At 43.0% G+C, this 22,879-nt stretch overlaps 1 protein-coding gene across 1 annotated transcript in view; it reads left to right on the plus strand.

Moving 5' to 3' along the window:
• Positions 1-22,255, plus strand: part of ENDOU (endonuclease, poly(U) specific) — a 28,375-nt gene extending 6,120 nt beyond the window's left edge. The window contains exons 2-9 of the mRNA XM_087886667.1: positions 3,312-3,446; positions 6,574-6,597; positions 9,122-9,287; positions 10,006-10,208; positions 11,780-11,896; positions 13,059-13,165; positions 20,820-20,962; positions 21,742-22,255. Coding sequence (XP_087742793.1) covers positions 3,312-3,446; positions 6,574-6,597; positions 9,122-9,287; positions 10,006-10,208; positions 11,780-11,896; positions 13,059-13,165; positions 20,820-20,962; positions 21,742-21,856 — 1,010 coding nt within the window. The 3' untranslated portion in view covers positions 21,857-22,255. The remainder of the gene's footprint in view (positions 1-3,311; positions 3,447-6,573; positions 6,598-9,121; positions 9,288-10,005; positions 10,209-11,779; positions 11,897-13,058; positions 13,166-20,819; positions 20,963-21,741) is intronic.
• The last annotated feature ends 624 nt before the right edge of the window (positions 22,256-22,879 follow it).

Genomic DNA, 22,879 nt, shown 5'->3' on the forward strand with positions numbered 1-22,879 from the left:
CTGATTGCTAAGTGTTCAATGTTGATTATGAAATATGAATCACCACCAAAGCGATGATAACAAGAAGCAAACATCTCATAGATGGAAAGAGGTGGAAAACCATAAATCACATTTCTTAGAATCGAAATTAACTGCTCTAAGGTTGGGCTTTCAAATTAAAATTTCAAAATATGAGGGGAGACAATGGGAAGAGTTGAATATTATGTAATATTCAACATCTGCAAGTAATGCATGAAATGAATAGAAAGAGCTTAGCCTGAAGATCAGTATTTTGTAAGAGAGCTGAAGGCAATTAAAGAGGACTTACTTTTCAGTGTATTTAGGTTAATGTATTTTCACCATCATCAAATTACGCATCCTTATGGCCAGACAGTCAGTATGGTTTAGGGGTTATAATTTTGGACTAGGACTGGGAAATCCCAATTTCAAGCACACACTCATCTATGAAAACTGACAAATTGTTAGTTTAGTCCATCTTGTAGGGTCATTGTGGGGAAAAATGGAAAAAGGGAAGTCTACGCAATGCTGCTGGAGATAAATCAAACAAATAAAAAAATATGTATTGTCAGAAAGAGGACAGATGCAGGGGCTGTATTCATGCAATGCAACTAATCAGGTTACGTTGTGGAGAACCACAGGGATGTAAACCTCTTAGTGCAGTGATGGCTAACCTTTTTACCGTCGCGTGCCAAAAGTGGGGGGAGCGGGGGGAAGTTGTGCATGCACATACCCATACCCATAATTCAATGTGCCCTGCCCCCCATACATACGTGCATGACCCCCCCCCCCACCGCACTCCTGCAGCTTTTGGCACATGATTGCATGGTGGGCCCAATAGCCCCATTTTTCACCCTCCCCAGGCTCCAGAGGCTTTGTAGGGGCCTGGGGAGGGTGAAAACAGCTCCCCCACCAGAGGCCCTCTGGGGGCCAGAAACAGCTGGTTTTCCGACTTCCAGTCCGGCCGGAGCTGAGCTAGGGCAACGCTTGCATGCCCACCGATATAGCTCCACGTGCCACAGGTGGTACACGTGCCATAGGTTCGCCATCACGGTCTTAGTGTGAACTAAGGTTTATTTGGTTCATCATGATTCAATCTTTTCTGCCACTCTTCCAAATGGATTAATTCTTAACCAGATTGAAAACGTTGTATGGATGAACCCTCTCCACACAACCACAAACCCCAGCTCAAAACTATTTGGACTTCATTTGAGATGTAATACAGGGAGTCCTCAACTTACAACAGTTCATTCAGTGACCATTTGAAGTTACAACAGCACTGAAAATAGTGACTTATGATAGTTTTTCACATTTATGACCATAGCAGCATCCCCATGGTCATGTGATCAAAATGCAGAAGCCTGGCAATTAACTCATATTTATGATGGTGGCAGTGTCCCAGGGTCATGTGATCTCCTTTTGTGACATTCTGACAAGCAAAGTCAATTGGGAAGCCAGATTTACTTAATAACCATGTTACTAACTCAGCAGTGATTCACTTAACAACTGTGGCAAGAAAGGTCATAAAATAGGGTGAAATTCACTTAACAAATGTCTCACTTAGCAACAGAAATGTTGGGCTCAATTGTGGTCATAAGTCAAGAACTACCTATATGTCTTCTGTTGCTCTTCAAAATGAATCATGTTCTGAACATGGAATTCCATTGACAGCAGGAAACTTCTCTCCTTTTTCATAAACATGTTATGCCAGATATAATTCCATGTCATCCATTGCCTTATTCGAGATAATATTTTTTTACATTTATAACTGGTTGTCCTGGAGAAAATAATATGGTTTACAGAACAAGTGAGGACATGCTGGAAGGTAGGCTGTGGGATTGCAAGGAAAATCCTCCCTGCCTTCTTTATGAAATTAAAGGTAACAACAAGTGCAGAATTCCATTAGGCAGAGACCAAGATAAGAGTATTCTCTTTACAAATAATACATAATATTATATATACAAATAATAAATAATATATATTATATTATATATAATATTATTGTAAATAAAACGATGCCCACCAAGGCCTGGCCCGAGCTGTGCTATAAAGAATAGCAAAATAAAACAGACTTACTTGTCAACAAATTTGAAGATATTTATGTACATTTAGTTTTCTTTGTCTGCTGTGAAGCTCATGGGTGATTTCTTGAAATCGGGTAAAAGCAGTGGTAAATCAGAACAAACAACACAGAGAAGAGTGAGTCATTAGTCTGGCATTTCTGTACTATAATGAAAAAAAAAGTGCTTTAGTGGTGAAATAGTTTCATGGTTTGAGAGTCAGAAAGGTCTCTGTGTGTGTATTTGTGTGTGTGTATCCCTCTATGGATTAAATTCTTTTAATTCCTTGGGCAGAGAAAGGCATAGGGCCATAATGTTTAGGAACTTTGATCCCAAAGACCAGGGGTCAGCAACCTGCGGCTCTGGAGCTGCATGTGGCTCTTTCACCCTTCTGCTGCGGCTCCTTGTCATCCTTGTATGCGTCACAACCGGCAATGTATGACACCTGCCGGCACGTGATTTATTGAGCTTTGCAACTTCTGGTAGGCCAACCATGGATAAATCCAAGAAAAGAAAAGTTTCAGAAGAAAAACAGAATGTTTAATTCAACTACATAGGCTAGTTTTGTGGCCGCTCAAGAAATAGTCAGGCATGGCTCCCATTCGGCCAAGAGGTTGCAGAAAAAAATGCTTTGAAAAGCCTCTGACGATCCCAGCTGAGCCGCGCAGTCATTAGAGGCTTTTTTTTTACTTTTAAAAGCATTTTTTCGTCGGAAGAGGTTGTAGAAAAAATGCTTTTAAAAGTAAAAAAAAAAAAAGCCTCTGATGATCCTGCGGCTCAGCTGGGCATGGTGGGGCGAGGGGTGCAGAGATTTTTGCTACCGGTTCTCCGAACCACCCGCCGCCATCGCTACCGGATCAGGTGATTCAGTCCGAACCGGGAGCATTTCACCCCTGGTTTATAGGAATACGTAATCTTTAATATATTCTAAGCTTCAGTGTTTTAAAGATCATCACCATTATTTTGAGCTGTTACCTAAAACCAATGTGGAAGCCAATTCAAATCAAGTGTTCTCTATACGCCACCCACACATCATTAGGTTGTAGTAATCGCTATACATTTAGAGAGACTCCCTTTCTTTGACAATATTCAAAGGAACAGAACCCAAATGTTCTTGAAGCCAACTTCTAGCTGAGGTAGACACTCCATTAGCCCTCAAATACTGCATCAGGATCATCTTTTTCACTGCCATTTTCTGCTAATCATGGCCCTGCTCATTATTTTTGCCTCTTCCAATATATTTCTGCTTTTCAGCTTTGTATGGTCCTGTGGATTCCTGCAAAGGACGATGTAATGAAAAATATAACAAGGAAGATGAGTGCCACTGTGATGTTAACTGTGAACAAAATCAGAACTGCTGCAAAGATTACCACATCCACTGCAGAACAGGTAAACCTTTCTCTGATCAAGCTTGACTAAGTGGATATCACTACTATGTATTAGTTATCCTGAGATCAGAATGGAAATAGTTTACACGTTGCCTTTTCCTCACGTATTAAACTTTTCAATCTAGCCACAGACTCGGAATACTGGTTTTCTCCCATCTTACTACTCACCAGTCTGACCAGGGGTGGGTTCTAAATTTTTTTACTACTGGTTCTGTGGGCGTGGCTTATTTTGTGGGCATGGCTTGATGGTCATGTGACGATTCTTTAGGATTTAGCAGAGGTACTGGTCTACCAGGCTTTTAACTGCTTGCAGAACTGTACCGGTCTACTCATTCGTTTTTGGAGGCACCAGTCTACCCATTTGTTTTTGTAGGCACCGGTCTACTCATTTGTTTTTGGAAGCACCGATCTACTCATTTGTTTTTGGAGGCACCGGTCTACCACCACACTGCCTTTTAACACTGATCAGCTGTAGGGCAGCCCTTTGAAGCCCCACGGCAAGAGTTAAAACAGTTTTTTTCCTTCTAGCCGATCAGCTGGGACTCAGGAGGCAGCAATAGATTGGGGGTGGGGCCAAATAAAAGGTAAGAATAACACGGGGGTGGGGGGTGGGGGGTGGGGGGTGGGGGGTGGGGGGTGGGAGGGCCCAGCTCCCAAATAAAGAGAACCGGTTCGGTGATGTCATATCGTCACCACTACCAGCTCGGCTGAACCGGGCCGAACCGGGAGGAACCCACCACTGAGTCTGACCTACCTGATCTTTTTTAAAATTAGCCAGGATTAGCAGCAGACTGTCTTTTGTTGAACACATACACACACACACACCAAATACACACACACACACACCCCATGGAAAAAGTGACTATCTTCATGCATATCCATATTCTCCAAGTTTGTGTAGATTTAACAAGAGATAAGATAAAATGTTCTGTAATAATTCCTTGTTTCAAAAAGTTAAAGTCACATATATATACAATATATATACAAACTTAAGGTAAACCGCTTCAAACTCAATTGCAGAAAATATGACTTCAGCAACAGAGTGATCAATGCCTGGAATGCACTACCTGACTCTGTGGTTACTTCCCCAAATCCCCAAAACTTTAACCTTAGACTGTCTACTGTTGACCTCACCCCATTCCTAAGAGGTCTGTAAGGGGCGTGCATAAGCGCACCAGCGTGCCTACCATCCCTGTCCTACTGGTTCCTGCCCTACCGTCTGTCCTACCATCCCTGTCCTACTGGTACTGCCTTGGTGGAGCAGCAGACTAAAGTGCTGTTAAGTAGCACCAGCTGCCTTCAATTACTGCAAGTCCGAATCTCACCAGGCTCAAGGTTGACTCAGTCTTCCATCCTTTCGAGGTAGGTAAAATGAGGACCTGGATTGTGGGGGCAATAAGCTGACTTTGTATAAAAAAGAACACTGCTGGGGGGGGGGGCAAAAGCCCTACTAAGCAGGTATATACAAAAGTATGAAGGCTATTGCTTAACGCAAGCCGCCCTGAGTCTCCGGAGAAGGGCGGCATATAAATTGAACCAATAAATAAATAAATAAATAAATAAATAAATAAATAAATAAATAAATAAATAAATAAATAAATAAATAAATACTGTCCCCATTTATTCGTATCCATTTCCTGTATTCATAATCATGTTTATACTTATATCTGTTATCTTATACATGTTTGACAAACTAAATAAGTAAAATAAATAAATAAATAAAACACTGTATCGTCAAATTGGAGACACATAATCTGGATAGAGATTAGATATGTTGCTTCTTCTTGCTGCAGGTTGTTTATGTCTAGCCAAAGAAAGTGTGTGGGCCAGGGGTGGATTCTACTTACCTTTACTACTGGTTCGCAATGGGATCGCTCATGCGTGCGCCTTGCTTCTGTACATGTGCAGATCGCCGATGTTGACATCAGGGGCAATGGGCAGGGCCTCCCATTGGTTTTACTACCGGTTCTTGCAAACCGGTCCGAACCGGGGGCAACCCACCACTGGTGTGGGCCTAAGCCAATGGAAGAAGAGGTTTACTAAGCTATTTAAACCGGGTCCCATCTTTTGCCAACTTAAGAGTCCATTTTGCAGGATGGACTCTGGAGTGCATGTCTGAAGCCTCACAATCCAGGAACATACACCCCCTCCCCAAATCTCAGAAGTTGTAGCCATATGGCCTCTGTACACTTCTCCCACTTCAGTTAAATCCCAAGGGAAGATCTCAGGCAATCACTGAAAAAATCCCATGGGATTTTTTCAGTAGCAGCATTATTGGTCTTCCTGCAAAATTTCTTTCTTCCTGTTGCGTCCACCCCTAAATCATTGAGAAGTTGTCTTTGCAGATGCAAAGCAAAGCGGGACATTGAAGTGTCAAGGGGACTGTGACTCCAGTGAGGAACAACTAGCAATTCATGGTCTTTTCATTACCAGACAAAGCAATGTTGATTTTGAATCAATTAACACCCTGAGTTTGCCAGATAGTGTTGTTACATGCTTTGGATGTGGGCGGCTACTTGTGTGGTTTATTCTTTTAGCACTATGTATTTAAATTACCATGTTACGATATTCTATTTTAAGTGCTTGGGATTTCATTGGCTGATTTTAATCTATTGTAAGCCTCCCTAGGAAATCCTGAAGGTAACATTTAAATATTTTTTTTTTAAAAAAAATAAATATATAGTTCAAAAGGGCAGCATCTAAATAGTTCAGCTCCCTGCCAGGAGTGGGTTCTACAGTACTTACCTTTACAACCGGTTCAGAATGGGATCGCGTGCACGCGCTCGCTTAGCTCGCAGATCGCTGATGATGACATCTGGGGTGGTGGGCGGGGCCTCCCGCTGGTTTTACTACTGGTTCTTGCGAACCGGTCTGAATCAGGGGCAACCCACCACTGCTCCCTGCCCTTCTCTCTCTATTGGGAATCAATAAATTGGAAAGTGTGGAAATATTCCTCCAGATGAGATGCAAAAATCCAAAACAGATAAGTGGAACTTGCAGCCGTCTTTCCCACACTGACAATCATCCGCCTGTTTTGGCAAGAAGGCCATATCTATAGAAATAAATGACAAGTTTTATGCTCCTCTGTAACCAGAAGATTCACACCAGATTTCTTCCTTCTTTAACAGGTATTACAGATGACCAAGAAAAGGGTAAGTATTGACACCTTCTCTTCTTTATATGAAATGGGCAATGAAAATTGAAAACTGCTTAAGCCAGCTTAAGCCATACAGCTATTGGCGAACCTTTTGAGGAGCTAATGAAGGCAGGAGTGAGCTGATTGGATAGGAGCTCCTAATATGAAGGAATTCCTAGCTAATTATCACGCCTACCTCCTCTAGGCTCTTAGTTGCTTAATTTTACTATTGCAGTTTCAGCAGTGAGTAGAAGCTGCTTCTATCAATAGTAATTGCTAGCTTATCATTAGTTGTTTACTTCATTGATAATACAGACATTCCCCAGTTCTATTTCCTCTAGCTAAAACAAACTTTTACTTCCTCTTCACTGACACCCAGTGGCAACAACCTTTGGGGATATTTTGGATGACAGTTCTATCACCCTTTGCAATTGGCTCTGTCTGAAGGCTGGAGTTTATAGGAACCGTGTTCAAAATACTTTTAAGGTAACACGTTGCCTATCATTGCAATCAAACATTAGCAGTTACAAAACTGAATTCATCCATGGGCCTATATGGTCTTGGTTCTCTTAATTTTAAGGATTTTGCAGGAAAATTTACATTTAAAAAAGGGTTTAAAAACATGCTTCCCTTCTAACAATATATAGTCAGAAGCATTTGGATCTTTTGACACTGCTGGGAACTACAGTGAACAGAAAACTAAAGTCCAATGTATACTTGAATCCAAGAGGTACTTACTCTGTACAGTACTACTTTACCATGAATCTTTTCCAAAATATCATCCATAAATCCAGGGGTCTTTCTAGATCAGTGGCCCCAACTTTTTCAGGACCAGGGACCAGTTCCATGGAGAGAGGTTTTCCATGGACCGGTGGGGGCGTATTTTGCATGCTGCCTGCATCCTGCAGATGGGCCTTCACTTATTTGTGCAGCCCAGTTTCTGGCATTCCAGAATCCGGTACCACTCCACAGACCAGGGGTTGGGGACCCTTGTTCTAAATGACTGATTCTTCAATAGTTTGATCCTATTATCAAACTATTTAAACTTTTCCCAGTTTTAAATACCGTGTTTCCCAAAAAATAAGACCTCCCCCGAAAAAATCCCTCCCCCGAAAACAAACCCTTCCTGAAAATAAACCCTCCCCTGAAAGTAAGCCCTCCCTAAAAAATATTTAAATGCATGCACAGCCGGTCTGGTTAGGGTTAGGGAGACAGAGCTGGAAATCAGGTAAGATGGCAAGCGGAGCCCCATCTTGCTCCATGCGCTCCAAAATAATAAGACCTCCCCGAAAATAAGGCCTACTGTTTATTTTGGGGTTCAAAAAATATAAGAGGGTCTTATTTTGGGGAAAACACGGTAATGTCATTAATACAACCTTTTCCAAAAACCAACCCCAAATTAAAACAGGCTGTTGTTTTATACAAGTGTCTCAAAAGCAGCAATCCTAAACTTGAACCTTGACTCACAAACAATTACCAACTCTTTCATTACCCTCAGGATAGGTACAAATATCCACAGTTTAAGAACCACTGCTCTAGGTAGACCTTGCTGTGAAATAGGAGGAAATTCATCAAGTGGCATAGTCAACTCTACTTGGATTTGAATATGTTCTCAGGTGTTGCCAGGTGGCTGTAACAATACCTGGAGCTCTCCATGGTGATCAGAACATGGAGCATTGGGGCAGTCAGGCTGGATCCTTCCTGCTTTATGATCTAATAGTTCTAGTATAAAAACAGAACTAGGAAGAGCCAGATGTTAATCCCACACAGCCATAAAACCCAGAGGACAACATGTCAGTTGTCTCTTTCGTTATTGAGGTTCAGCCTAAAATATCTCACTAAATAGCTGTAAAGATAAAGTAGAAGTAGACTCCTTGGGAAAAAGACAGAATCCTTGGTAGAATTCGGTCTTGCACACAAGACACATTGTGTGCATTAAAAATTAATTATCCACATTCTAGGTTGTTCTGTTGAGTAACTTAATCTTTCTGTTGAGTAATATAATTGTGCATGGATAACTGAACCACTGTCACTCAAATATTTTTTCCTATATACACTGTTACTATATACAAGGAGTCTACTGTCAATTTGCCAACACCTACTATGCTGCTTTGTGCGTGCATGGGTATTATTCATTGGTTGCAATTTTGCAATCTCAGTATCTTCATCTCTTACAATGAGGTGCTAATCAGAATATAAATCTTACGATACTGTTTTTTTAAATTTAAAAACAAAACACAGATAATATATGCTGTGTTTTGATATACAACTATATTTAGAAATGTATCTTCTGAACTTAAAACATCTTTACACTTTAAAATAAAACATGGTCAAAGATCAATGTTAAATGCATATGACAGATACAGATCAGAAATTATTTCAGCTATGTTTTCCCAACAGGCACACTTGTATACTTTTCAAATTGTACTTAAAATTCTTTTATCTGCTATCTTTGAATCACCCTGTGTGGATGGCATAAGCAGCTTTGCCCAGTGACTGATTCAAATGACCATAAGCTAAAATAATTATTTTTCCAACAGAAGGATTCTCATACACAGACAATACTATAACCGATGAAGAACTACAAGAAGCATCAGAGAAGATTTATCAGAGTGACCACAACAGAGCAGAGGAGTCTGACATTGTCCTGAACAAGCAATACTTCACTTCCAAAACAAATGGGCAGGAAGATAAATCCCCAGATCCGTGAGTTTAACCTAATGTAAACTACAAAGTGAAGGTAGGCATTTGGAATGGTGGACAGATTACCTAAATTCCAGATAACCAAAATTCCAGAGATGGAAAAATAGGGGAAAAAATAACTATTTAGCATTCTTGTTTCTAAATTTGGAGCCGGAAATATTTATCAATCAATAAATATCAATAAATAGGACTGCTATACTTATTAGATATTTACGTTCAATCAACCATAGTACTGCATTGCAGGAGCATAAGGAACTATAGCAGGAGCCCAATTTTGATGACAAAATGTTGCTTTTTCATGTAGAAAAAAAAAATGCCAGGTTCAAACCCAGGGACTGTTACATTAGAAAATCGACATCTGATAAGGCTGAGGTGATTAGGAAGAATCAATTGTCTTTGTCTTTTATCTAAGGCAAAATATTGACTAGTTACAACCCACTTGGAATGGATCCTGAAAGGACATATGTCCATCAATGCTTGACAGAAATAGGGAAGGCAGGAGATGGCTCTCAGAACCACAGTTCTATGGTATGAAAGCCATCTCAGCTATGTATACTACAATTGGAAAGTTGGCAGTCCCACACAGGCACAACCAAGACGTTCTATGCCACTGGTTATGAATGAAATAACTCTTCCAATCTGTTATGGAGTGTGGGATGAATCCTGATCCTGTGGGGGAACAGTAGGCCAGCCTCACTTCAAATGGTTTTTCATTGGGCAGGCTCTTCAGCTACGTCAACCATGAGAAACTCTTCTCAAGGCCAACATATGCCAGTTTCATCAAGCTATTGGATAATTATAATGCACACGTTGGGACAGAGGAGAAATTCAGCGAAGAACAGATGAAGGAACAGGACAATTTCCTCCAGGAGATCATGAACACTGAGGTCATGAAAGAGCTTTATAAGTTTCTTTACAGCAAAAGTAAGTCTTTGGTAATTGAGGTATGATGAACATTATTTTATACAGAATCACAGAACCATAGAAGGGGTCAACCTCAATGTTCTGCTCAGTGCAAAAATCCCAATTTATTAATCCCAGGTGGACCTTTGTAGAATGTATGGTTGCATGAAGAAACAATAGGCAGCCCTAGTCAATTTCATTCCAAAGTGAACAGAAGCTGACATAGTCTGTACATGGTATAAAGCTAAATATCTTTCTAGAAATTTGCTTTCTATTCTCTTGGGGAATTCACTAAAACCTACAATTTGACCAGGGTTGTTGGAAATTTTGTATATAATTATGCTTAGCATAGGGACGTGGTGGCTCAGTGGCTAAGATGCTGAGCTGGTCGATTGAAAGGTCAGCAGTTCAGCGGTTCAAATTCCTAGTGCCATGTAATGGAGTGAGCTCCTGTTACTTGTCCCAGCTTCTGCCAACCTAGCAGTTTGAAACCATGTAAAAAATGCAAGGAGAAAAATAGGGCTCATCTTTGGTGGGAAGGTAACAGCGTTCCGTGCGCCTTTGGTGTTTAGTCATGCTGGCCACATGACCATGGAGACGTCTTCGGACAGCGCTGGCTCTTCAGCTTTGAAACGGAGATGAGCATCGCCCCCTAGAGTCAGGAACGACTAGCACATATGTGTGAGGGGAACCTTTACCTTTACCTTAGCATGTGGAGCTAATTTTCACCAGAAAATTGGTTTTGCTGTCAAACTCCTTCCTTTGTGGTCTAACATTGGATCACATGGAAGTTATATCTGTTTTTGCTGAGTGTATGGATGAATAAATCAAGCTTCCATTCTCTCGGACATTTCTGGAAATAGTTCTGTGACTGAGGAAAGTAACATATGAGGTGATTCACAGCACTGTCATAACCTATGATTCCTAAAGCAAACAAATTTGACATTTTCAAAACTAATGTGAAAGTTGTGGACAACAATTTCAAAGAGCACATTTTTCTCCCAATCTTCTTCCCATCTCAATTAAACATGCCTACTTTGGATTTCTTTCAAAATATCTCTGGTCCACAGAACAGTGATGGGTTCCTCCTGGTTCGTCCGGTTCTGCCGAGCTGATATGATATGATGTCACCGAACCGGTTCTCCCCACCCTGTCCTCCCACCCCCCACCCCCCCCACGTTATTCTTACCTTTTATTTGGTCCCACCCCCAACCTATTGTTGCCTCCTGAGTCCTAGCTGATGACTAGAGGGAAAAAAACACTTTAAATTCCTGCCGCTGGGCTTCAAAGGGCCGTTCTACAGCTGATCAGTGTTAAAAGCAAACAAATGAGTTGGGTCGTAAGTGCGAGGACTGGTCGTAAGTGCGAGGACCTTCCAGAAATGACTCTGACCAGCTAGCCACACCCACCTAGTCACATGACCTCCAAGCCACACCCATAAAATAAGCCACGCACACAGAACCAGTAGTAAAAAAATTTAGAACCCACCCCTGCCACAGAGCATTGTTGGGACGATGTGAGTGTTCTTTGTGGGCTCTTTGGGTAATGATAAATCAATGATTGTTGGCCATCCATCTGTATCTCCACCCTAGATCGTTATGACACAGAAGCAGAGTTTGTTGACGATCTTAAAAAGATGTGGTTTGGCCTTTATTCCAGAGGCAAGGATGAGGATGATGACTCCAGCGGCTTTGAACATGTCTTTCTAGGTAGGTTTAGTTCAAACAAGCTGAGGTTCTTTCATACATTTAATTACAGGTAATCCTTGGGTTATGAGCTTTCGTTCAGCAACTACTCAAAGATATGACAGTGCAGAATGAGGGAGACTCACAATGAGTTCTTGAAGTTCTGGCTGTTGCAGCATCCCCATAGTCATGTGATTGCAATCAGAGTCATCCCTGCCAGCTTCCCACAAGCAAAGTCAATGGGGAAGTCAGCAGGAAGTTGCACGTCAGGATCCTATGAAGTCTTTCTTTCTTTCTTCCTTCCTTCCTTCCTTCCTTCCTTCCTTCCTTCCTTCCTTCCTTCCTTCCTTCCTTTATTTATTAGATTTATATGGCAGCCTATTGTAAGCAACTCTGGGTAGCTCACAACCACCATAAATTGGGATTCCTTGGACTGCTGTCATTAAGCAACATGATCACATGATATTGCACTTTACAACTGCATCACTTAGTGATGGGATTCCCAGTCCCAACTGCTGTTGTAACTCAAGGACAACCAGTACAACCACAATTTGTCTGTCTGATGTTGTTTTAGCACATTTTACTCCCTTAAAAGATGGAAGTTTATGGCAAGCTAAAGACAGTTCTGCTAAAAGCGAACTGATGACCTTGACAGGATGAAAAGGGCTTGCTGATATAAACTGATTTGGATTAACTTTTAAAGGTATTCCCTATTTGGGAACCCCTCATGCTGCTTCAAAATACAGTTGTACATGAACTCAATGTTATTGAGGCTCACCAAACAGGGGAGAATGGTCTATGTAGTTCAACTTGCAGAAGAAGTTCATTAGGTTTCTTGGGCTCCATCTTTCTGAATTTCCAACCATCATATCCTTTAGTGATTCAATTTAATTTTGCCTTTCCATTAAGCTTTACCCATGTCTTCCTTTTTGCTACTCTCATTCTTCCTATTTATCCCTCCATCATAATATAGTGAACTTAGTAAACTTCTCCTCCATTTCAGAAAGCACTTTGAAGAGTGACAAGCCTGAATGATTTTCTTAGGCTTTTCTTATGAATAGGCTGGAGGAAAGCTCTTTCTTAACTGTACTGTATAAAGTTTCTTTGCAAGGAATTATATTGCATGACTTATAATTTTTGTTATGAATATAAATTAATCTGTTCATTTGTTTATGGTTCTTTTTAGGAGAAATCAAGAAAAAAAAAGTATCTGGATTCCACAACTGGATTCGCTTCTACCTTCTGGAGAAACAGGGCATCGTTAACTATCATAGCCACAGCTATGATGGTCTGGTACGTTTCACTGTGGAAAATGAATAATCTTCCACTACTGGTGAAAAATTAACACACTTTATGAGAAGAGAAGAGATTCCAGTTCAGCTGTTAATTCACTGGCACTTTCCCCAGGATGCCATAGCACATAGCCTATGAAATAGGCATACCGTGCATCTGTTTGGTCTCTCTGTGAAATACTGAGCTATAACTTCCAACATCCTTTGCTATTGACTGGATAGAACCCTGTCAATAAAGCCAATTTCTCCTTGTTTAGGGGATAAACAGCCACACAAATATTATGGAGGCCTGCCATTCCTCGGGATAAGGGAAGTGGAGGAAAAAATAATAACAGAAGTTATGGCACTAGTTATATTGTTGTAATGCCAGGCTGTTGCTAAATTTAATAGAGCATATCGGTATATGGGTAGAGAAAAATACATGCATCTCTGTCTCTGTCTCTATCTGTCTATCTCTATCTATCTATAACCCCCCCCCCCCCGTGTGGTTGGTAGAATTATCATTATATATATCCATTTTATCTATCAGCTATCTGTCTGTCTGTCTGTCTGTCTGTCTGTCTGTCTGTCTGTCTATCTATCTAATTATCAATCTGTCTGTCTGTCTGTCTATCTTATCTAATGATCATTCTGTCTGTCTGTATCTGTCTGTCTGTCTGTCTGTCTGTCTGTCTGTCTGTCTGTCTATCTATCTATCTATCTATCTATCTATCTATCTATCTATCTATCTAATTGTCTGTCTGTCAATTTATCTATCTATCTATCTATCTATCTATCTATCTATCTATCTATCTATCTATCTATCTATCTATTTATCTAATTATCTATGTATCTATGTATCTATCATCTATCATCAATCATCTATCATCTATCTAGAGAAGGGCATGTCATTAACAAGGTATCTTGCATGTTTTTTCCTTTTAAAAATATTTTATGAAGACAGAGGCAGGATCTCCTGGATTTGTTTCTAATGAAAAAACAGTATCATAATTATGACAGCACTACTACAAGAAAGTCCTTTAAAAACCCTATTGCAATAAAAGCATGAAAGATTCTTATAGTATCTTAACAGTAAACTCCTATTTTTTGGGTGCAAGGTTTCTCAGACTGTAGCCCAATGTTGCAGATATATGGATGTGTATCTCAGCATGGTTAGCAGGGAGATGTGTGGTTTTGGACAAGAGGAATACCTGCCCCCCCCCCCCGGCCTAAAATGGACTCAGAAAATATGTTATTAACAACGGTGGTTCAAAAGAGAGAGAAGAAGAAGGAGAAAGAAAAGGAAACAACTTATACCTAATTATCCAGTTGTGACTGATGACACATTCTGGGTACATACAATGTCACAAAAATAGTCTTTGGCTGGATTCAAGCTACCAGAGAATGCTATGAGTTATGTCCATCTTAGATGCTTCTTCGTGGACTCCCTCTCCTCTTAGCAATGCAGAACGGGCTCTTTAAGACTAATGAGAAAAACGCTGGAGCCTTCATTCATTTCCTCTTCTACTCCTATATGACACACTAATACACCTGTTATGTATTGATACTTTTTGAGCGGGAGTTTCAAACCTGCCACGTTTCTGATTGGCTGACAGTCCCTCCTGGATTGTATATAAGGAGGGCTGCAGCCTCTGAGTTTTTGCTGAAGTCTCACTGTATATTAAAGAGCTGTAGTCACTTGCTTGCTTGTGCCTCTCGTTATTCCCGGACCACTTCATTGGTGACGAAGGTGGGATTGAGGCTACAAGAAGCGACCCAGTGAGACCACGAGCTTCAGCTAGGCGACGAGGCGAACTACAGGAGGCATACCAAACATGTCTGCCTACGTTCCGCCCAAGCCTTTTGATCCGACCCGTGAAAAATGGGTCACGTACCTAACAAGGTTCGAATGCTCGCTCGAAGCCAGCGACATGCAAGGGCTCTCTGCTAATCGGAAGAAGGCCCTCTTCCTAAGCCACTGCGGACCAGACGTATTTGAGATGGCCGAGTCACTGTGTGAGCCAACGCCGGTCCAGACCGTCTCCTGGGACACCCTGATGGCCACGCTCTGGGCTCATTATGCTCCCGTGCCCTCCAAGTTCGTGCAACGATACCAACTCAGACAGCGCGTTCAGCGAGAGGGAGAACCGGTCAGCGCATATATGGCCAGCCTGAGAAAAGCCGCAACTCATTGCGACTATAGAGACTTGGACGATGCGTTGCTTGAGCAACTTATCTGTGGCATTCGGGACATTAGGCTGCAACGGCGCCTGCTCGCCAAGCCTGATTTGACGCTTGCTGGAGCCCTCGACGAGGCCAGGGCTCACGAAGCCTCCACAAAAGCCGCAGAAACGCTGCAGCGTCTGCTGACCAGCAAAGACAGCCCCAAGTCTGCCCCGGTGCACAGAGAAGACGCCGGATCCAGCTCGGAGTCCGAGTCGGATGAGGACGTCTTCCGAACGGAGCACCAGAGAAAAGACACCGGCAGCCCTCGGCGAAGCTGTCCCAGCTGTGGCGGGCACCATGATAGACTGTCTTGCAAGTACAGAGAGGCCATTTGCAGGCGTTGCGAGAAAAAAGGGCACTTGGCGCGAGTCTGTAGAGCCATTCTGCCCAGAAAACACCAACCACGTGAGCGCCGCAGCCAACCGGAATCAATGCGCCAGAAGCAGCCAACGAGAGAAAGCGGCGCAAAAAAACGGCGCGAAATTGAACCTCGAGATGGCCGCAGCGTTCACATAGACCAGGCCAGCACGGCGATCGAGGACAAAGTCAGCACGGTGGTCGAAATCAACGGCAAGCCATGCTCGATGGAGATCGACACCGGATCAGCTCTCTCCATAATGTCATGGGCGACCCTAAAGACCCTCCTGCCATCGTTCCGGAAGGACCAGCTCTCCAAACAGAGACTGCGCATCCTAGACTACCAGGGGAACCGAGTCCCCCTCGAAGGCGTGGGCACGTTCCGGGTCACCTACGGAGACTACGAAAGAGACCTGCCACTGACCATCGTCACGAAGCAGCTTCCCAGTCTTCTCGGCATGGGGTGGTTCCGAGCCCTCGGCATGGGCTTCACCGGCGTCCACCAGATGCTCAAGTCATCGTTAAAAGACAGCCTCCTGACCGAGTTCCAGGACGTTTTCGGGGACAAGTTGGGCAAGTATGTGGGGACCCCTATTTCCCTTAACTTAGACCCCAACGTAGCCCAAATCAGACTCAAGGCCAGACAGGTGCCGTTCGCATTAAAACCAAAGATCGATGCGGAACTGGACAAATTAATTAAACAAGGGGTGTTGGTTCCCGTTGACTATGCAAAGTGGGAAACCCCTATAGTGACCCCAGTAAAGTCTGACGGCTCAATTAGGATCTGCGCCGACTACAAGTGCACGATCAACAAGGCTTTGCAGCCGAGCGCCTATCCGGTGCCGATCGTGCATCATCTACTACACTCCCTGGGCCCCGGAAAATTTTTTGCCAAATTAGACCTGGCTCAGGCCTATCAACAATTACCAGTTGACGATGCCACGGCAGAGGCGCAAACAATTGTGACTCATAGGGGTGCTTTCAAGTGTACCAGGCTCCAGTTCGGGGTGAGCGTCGCACCCGGCCTGTTTCAAAGCACCATGGAGCGCCTCCTGCAAGGGCTCCCCGGAGTGGTGCCCTATTTTGACGACGTTCTAGTCAGCGCTCAGGACGAACGTCAGCTGGGGGACAGAGTAAGGAACGTCCTTTCTAGATTTAGGGAGGCAGGTCTAAGACTAAAGAAAAACAAATGCATGATCGCTGTCCCCTCCGTTGAATTTTTGGGGTATAGGGTGGACGGCACAGGCATCCACCCTACCGAAAGCAAGGTGAGAGCTATTAAGAGCGCGCCTACCCCCAAGTCCAAAGCAGAACTCCAAGCCTTCCTTGGACTGCTCAATTTTTATTCAATGTTCCTGAAGGACAAAGCCACTGTTGCAGATCCCCTACACAGGCTATTGGGGAAGAATGTACCATGGGTATGGGGGAAACCACAGGCAGCCGCTTTTGAGGCAGTAAAGAGACTTCTATTGGAAGACAGTTTCCTAATCCAATACAACGCAGCGCTACCGCTCGTATTGGTTTGTGACGCCTCCCCCGTAGGAGTTGGTGCCGTCCTAGGCCATAGACTGCCGAACGGCCTAGAGGCGCCCATTGCGTTTTACTCTCGCACCCTGTCAAGCGCAGAGCGAAACTATAGTCAGTTGGACAGAGAGGCTCTGGCTGCAATTGCAGGGGTTAAAAAGTTCCACGAATACCTCTATGGCCGACAATTCGAACTTGTGACTGACCACCGGCCTTTGCTGGGACTTTTGGCAGGCGATAGGCCCACCCCCGCTGCTCTTTCCCCACGTTTGACCAGATGGGCCATTTTTTTGTCGGCCTATTCATATCAGCTTGTCCATCGACCCGGACGGACCTTGGGTCACACAGATGCCCTCAGCCGCTGCCCCCTGCCTGACCTTCTTGACAACCCAACACCAGAAGCCTCCGTCCTTTTGCTGGACACTTTGACTTTGGGGCCTATCTCCTCTTGCGAGGTGGCAAAAGCCTCGGCTCGAGACCCAATCATTCGCACTGTGATGGGCTGGGTATTGAAGGGGTGGCCGGTCAAGGTGGACGGGGGGGACTACCAAGGTTATGTTAACAAACGTAACGAACTGTTTATGCAAGGTGGTTGTTTGTTGTGGGGTGACCGGGTGGTAATTCCAACGAAACTACGAACAAGGGTCCTAGAATTGCTGCACGAAGGGCATCCGGGCATTGTTAGAATGAAAAGTTTAGCCCGCAGTTATGTTTGGTGGCCCAACATGGACCAAGTGATCTCCGAGTGGGTGGGGAAGTGCAGGCCCTGCCAGGAGTCTCGTCCCGATCCCCCAGTAGCGCCCATCCGAGAGTGGGAGAAACCAAAAGGGCCATGGGGGAGGATCCATATTGATTTCGCTGGCCCCTTCCATGGGCAAAGATTTTTAATCGTAGTCGATGCCTTTTCGAAATGGCTCGAAATAATTCTAATGCCCTCTACCACAGCCGAGGCAGTCATTAAAGCCCTCCGCAAACTATTTGCCACACATGGCCTACCGGATACCTTAGTATCTGACAATGGCCCTCAATTCACAGCGACCCTGTTCGAGGGCTACTTGGCCGGACTGGGCATCCGCCATGCCCTATCGGCCCCGTTCCACCCGGCCTCTAACGGATTGGCCGAACATTTTGTGAGAACGGCCAAGGAGGCACTGTCCAGGCTAGATAACGGGGACTGGCAGGCCAGAATAGACCAATTCTTAGCTGTCCAGCATGCCACACCATGCACAGCCACAGGGAGAAGCCCAGCAGAACTTCTCATGGGAAGGAAGCTTCGGTGCGTATTAGACAGGCTTCACCCAAACTACTCGCACGAAAACTTCAAGGGAGAAACCTCTGGACTAAGGCAGTTCCAGGTGGGGTCCCCGGTGTTCGCTCGCAATTATGCCAGCGGACCTCTATGGGTTGCAGGAACCATAGTGGGCATAACGGGCCCAAAATCCTATACGGTAGACGTAGGGGTAGACAGACTCTGGAAGCGCCACATAGACCAACTTAGAAAAAGGGTAGTCGGCAAAGCAAACATCCATTTAGACATCTCCGAGCCTAACTATAACAACTTTCCCAAAACAGCTAACTCAAGCCCGGGTTCGCGAGAATACTTAGCTGACAAGCCCTGGTTCCAGCGCTGCCCCAGCGAGTCGCCACTCCCAACCGGGGATAACCACGCCCCGGATAAAATCCAGGAGGTTCCATTGGCAGAGCCGGGAGAGACAGAGAGTCCCTCTGACCAGCTCGACGCCCCGGCAGACACTGAACTGCGCAGGTCAACTAGGGCGAGAACTCGTCCTAGGCACCTGCGAGATTTTGTGTGTACATATGTAAATTTTTGAATGTCAGTGCTTTCTGGGAAGGGAGGGGTATTATGTATTGATACTTTTTGAGCGGGAGTTTCAAACCTGCCACGTTTCTGATTGGCTGACAGTCCCTCCTGGATTGTATATAAGGAGGGCTGCAGCCTCTGAGTTTTTGCTGAAGTCTCACTGTATATTAAAGAGCTGTAGTCACTTGCTTGCTTGTGCCTCTCGTTATTCCCGGACCACTTCAACACCCTCTTGTTCTAGAAATGTCTGGGACACAGCAGCAATTTCTCTTTTTCAAAGAAGCAATGGTTTGATTTTTCTCTAAGGGAAATACAGCACCCCTCCCTCCCTCCCTTCTCCCACCGCACCAGCCTATTCAGGTCCTGCTTTCCACTGCCTATGTCACTGTTCATCTTTCTTCATCAAGCAGGACTTTCACGCTACTGCTATAGTCCATCTGATCTTTTCTCCCCTGCTATTGGCTCAGATATGGAGCAGCAAGACCAATCAGGAGCTTCCACTGGAGCCTTCTGTTTGGCAAACACTGTGTTAGCCTGCCACCTAGCATTGCCAGTTGGTGAGACAAGACCAGATGACATCTTGGTATGGGATGATTTCTAGAGTATCGCAAGGAGCTTGGGTATTAGGATGTCAGTCACTTGTGGGATTCTAGCCCAAAACATTTTTCTGAGGTTGAGATAAAATCATAAATTCCATCCCACCTCACTAAGTCCAAGTGTAATGCTTGGCTATGTTATTTTGATAGGCAGATAAACCTACAAATATATCTGCTCCCATATATATGACCGTGTGTCCTTATTTATTTTATTATTATTATTTTATTAGTTCGATTTATATGCCGCCCTTCTCTGGACACTCAGGGCGGCTTACAATACTTTAAGCAATAGCCTTCATACTTTTGTATATACCTGCTTAGTAGGGCTTTTTTGGCCCCCCCAAGCGGTGTTCTATTTTATACGAAGTCAGCTTATACACACTCACATACACTTGAAATGTGTTTAAATATCTAGTTTGTTCCGTGTTCATGTTGTTATCTCTGCCTAATGGTAGGGCTGGCCATGGTCACATGTTAATATCCATTAACTATGTTGGAACTCTGACTATGTTGGATTCTGAGCCAAGCAGGGGTGGACTGAGAGTTAGAGGATTAAGAAGAGTTTAGGAACTTTTGTCTCTTGAAATTTTCTTTGGCTGGTTTAGGCATAGGCCATTGTTTGACTTATTTTAATCACTGCCATGACATTTCTCACCCCATTGATTACCAGAGTTGATTTGACCGACCTGGCTGGCTAGGCCAATGTCCTCTTCCTCCCTCACTGTTCCATGTGCAACCAGAAGTTGCATGCCCATTGAATGAGGACAATCATCTCCAATAGAAGGAATGTACTGATCTTCACTCAAGGGCATACAAAATGACATTGGTGGCCCCACTGATCAGCTTTATGTGGGAGGTTATGTGGAGCAAACACTGAACCTTACTTGCCGTGTGACAAATCTTTTCTTCCCTTCTCACAAAAGAAGCACCAATGTATTTTCTTTGCCTCACTTTGCTGATAGAACATGGTATCCCTCTTATGTTCACTAGTCTTCACAAATAGTCATATCTCATTGAACTGGGTATAAGAATTTGTGCTTTGTATGGCTTCACAATGCAAAATTCTTCCTGGAAATATTTTATTGTTGCAAACTCTGTAGATCAAAGTTCTTGAAAAATTTCCAGCATCATTTTTTCTCCCCTCTCTTTAGTGGACCTCATATCCAGATGTGTTGGGAATGCAATTCGACTTTGATGGATTTTATAAACAGGTTGGAAGTGCTTTTATTGGAAGCAGTCCTGAATTTGAATTTGGACTCTATTCCCTGTGTTTCATTGCTCGGCCTGGAAAAGTGTAAGTATATTGTTAGGGCCAAGAGTTATTTTTCATGGCAGTTAAAAATGAGAAGATGCAGTGCCAATAAAAGATAGTCTGGAAGCCAATGCATGTTTTTAATGTGCTACTTCCTATTTACCAAAAGTGAAAGTATTCACGTTCTGAATGAAATTGGACCATTCTTTCCAAGTGAAATGAAAGCTTCGATCCAGTCAATTGTTTTCAGAAGCAGAGTTGACAAGCAGGGAATGAAATAGCAATATTCTTACATTGACTGTGCACTCCTTAACATCTGATTTGAAAAGGTCTGTCACTTTTGAAGACAAAGGTTTCATTTAGCTATCTTAGTTAATAGATGGCAATAAACATAGCCTTCAAATTAAAGCCTGAGCAAAGTAATGGTCATTAAAACATCTCAAGATCTTGATTCAAGGTAGAGTAAAAATTCTGAATTTTTCCAGTAATGTTCAGGCAAATGATTTTCATGATTTAGAAGTAGCACATAATAAAACCTTGCAGAATTTAACAGCCCCAAGACATGAATCACATCAGTGGGTTCATTCAAGCAGTTTATTAAGGTTGTTCCATAAACAATCCTACTCATGGGAGATCTTCTGAACCTTTCATGAAGAGGTTTCCAAGGGGTTGAAGCAGACAACATTCATAAAGGTGGTGCTACAGAGAAAAGGTGAAACTGTTCAGCTAGTAATTTGACTCAATTGTAGCCTATTCTAAATAATTGTCTAGAGCTTTTATTTAAGAAAGATGATTTTATACCAGTTTTTTTTTTCCTTCAGGTGTCCTCTGAAAATTGGAGGCCATAATCTGGATATCCAAACGTATACTTGGGATAAATCCACTTATGGCAATGGCAAAAAGTATATTGCCACAGCTTATGTGACTTCCCAATGAGGTTGGAAGATTAAAAAAAAAACCCTCCTGAAAGACCCAGAAACAATCCACAGAACATCCAATGTTAATTTCTCTTCATTTCACAACTGCTGTATATTGTATGTGTTCTTTGATCTTTTAATATACTTGTGATAGCTGGAATCGTTCATAGTGAAAAGAGATTACAAATCTACAAGTCTTTGGCAGACTACAAGTTCAGCTGGAAGGCATAGATGCCAAGTAACTTTTTTCTGGAGATGACATACATTTCGCCTAAAGTAAAAACAGAATGGAAAGTGAAATCATGTTTGATTTTAAAAAAATGAACAACGGAGAGCAGGCAGGTTCTGAACATTTCTAAAATTACCAGCCATTGTCTTTTTTCTTGAAATAAACCTGCCTTTCGATTTAGGCAAAAAAGAAGGAAGAAACTTTGCAATAAATTGAACGTATGTGTGTGTGTGTGTGTGCGTGCGTGCACACACACACACACACACAAAACACACACACATTTCATTCATTCACACTATTTAGCAAGAGTAGGTACTCATTAGAAATGGGGACAAGAAGGGGAAGAGAATCTAAATCAGTATTTAATATAACTATATGACATATCAAAATAGAATCTTTAAGAATGGTACTTAATCTCCTATTTCTGATCCACTGAGTTGCTTTCTGATTTCTTTCTTTCTTTTTTCTTTTTGTATATTGTTTAAAAAACCAAAACCAGTTCGCATGTACCTGCCATGTCACAGAAACTGGCACAAATTTAATTGTCCAGGGTTCTTTGAATTCCTTCCCTTATACTGGCCAGCCTCTAAGCAGCATTAAAATTGAGAAAACTAAGAAACTGCACTAAAAGCTTGTGTTCAAAATGTTGCTGAGCCATGGACCAAGTGACTAGTCTTTGACTAAAATCACCATTTCTCAGGCCTTTGATTGGTCATATGGAGAAAATGGTCTCCTACCTACCTCACAGGGCTGTTGTGAAGTTGTAAAAGGCTGATGGCAAAAATATATATGTAGTAAGATACAAAATATTAT

This window comes from Pantherophis guttatus, chromosome 2 (genome assembly GCF_059756535.1).
Source record: "Pantherophis guttatus breed Tessera chromosome 2, ASM5975653v1, whole genome shotgun sequence".
Taxonomy (NCBI): domain Eukaryota; kingdom Metazoa; phylum Chordata; class Lepidosauria; order Squamata; family Colubridae; genus Pantherophis; species Pantherophis guttatus.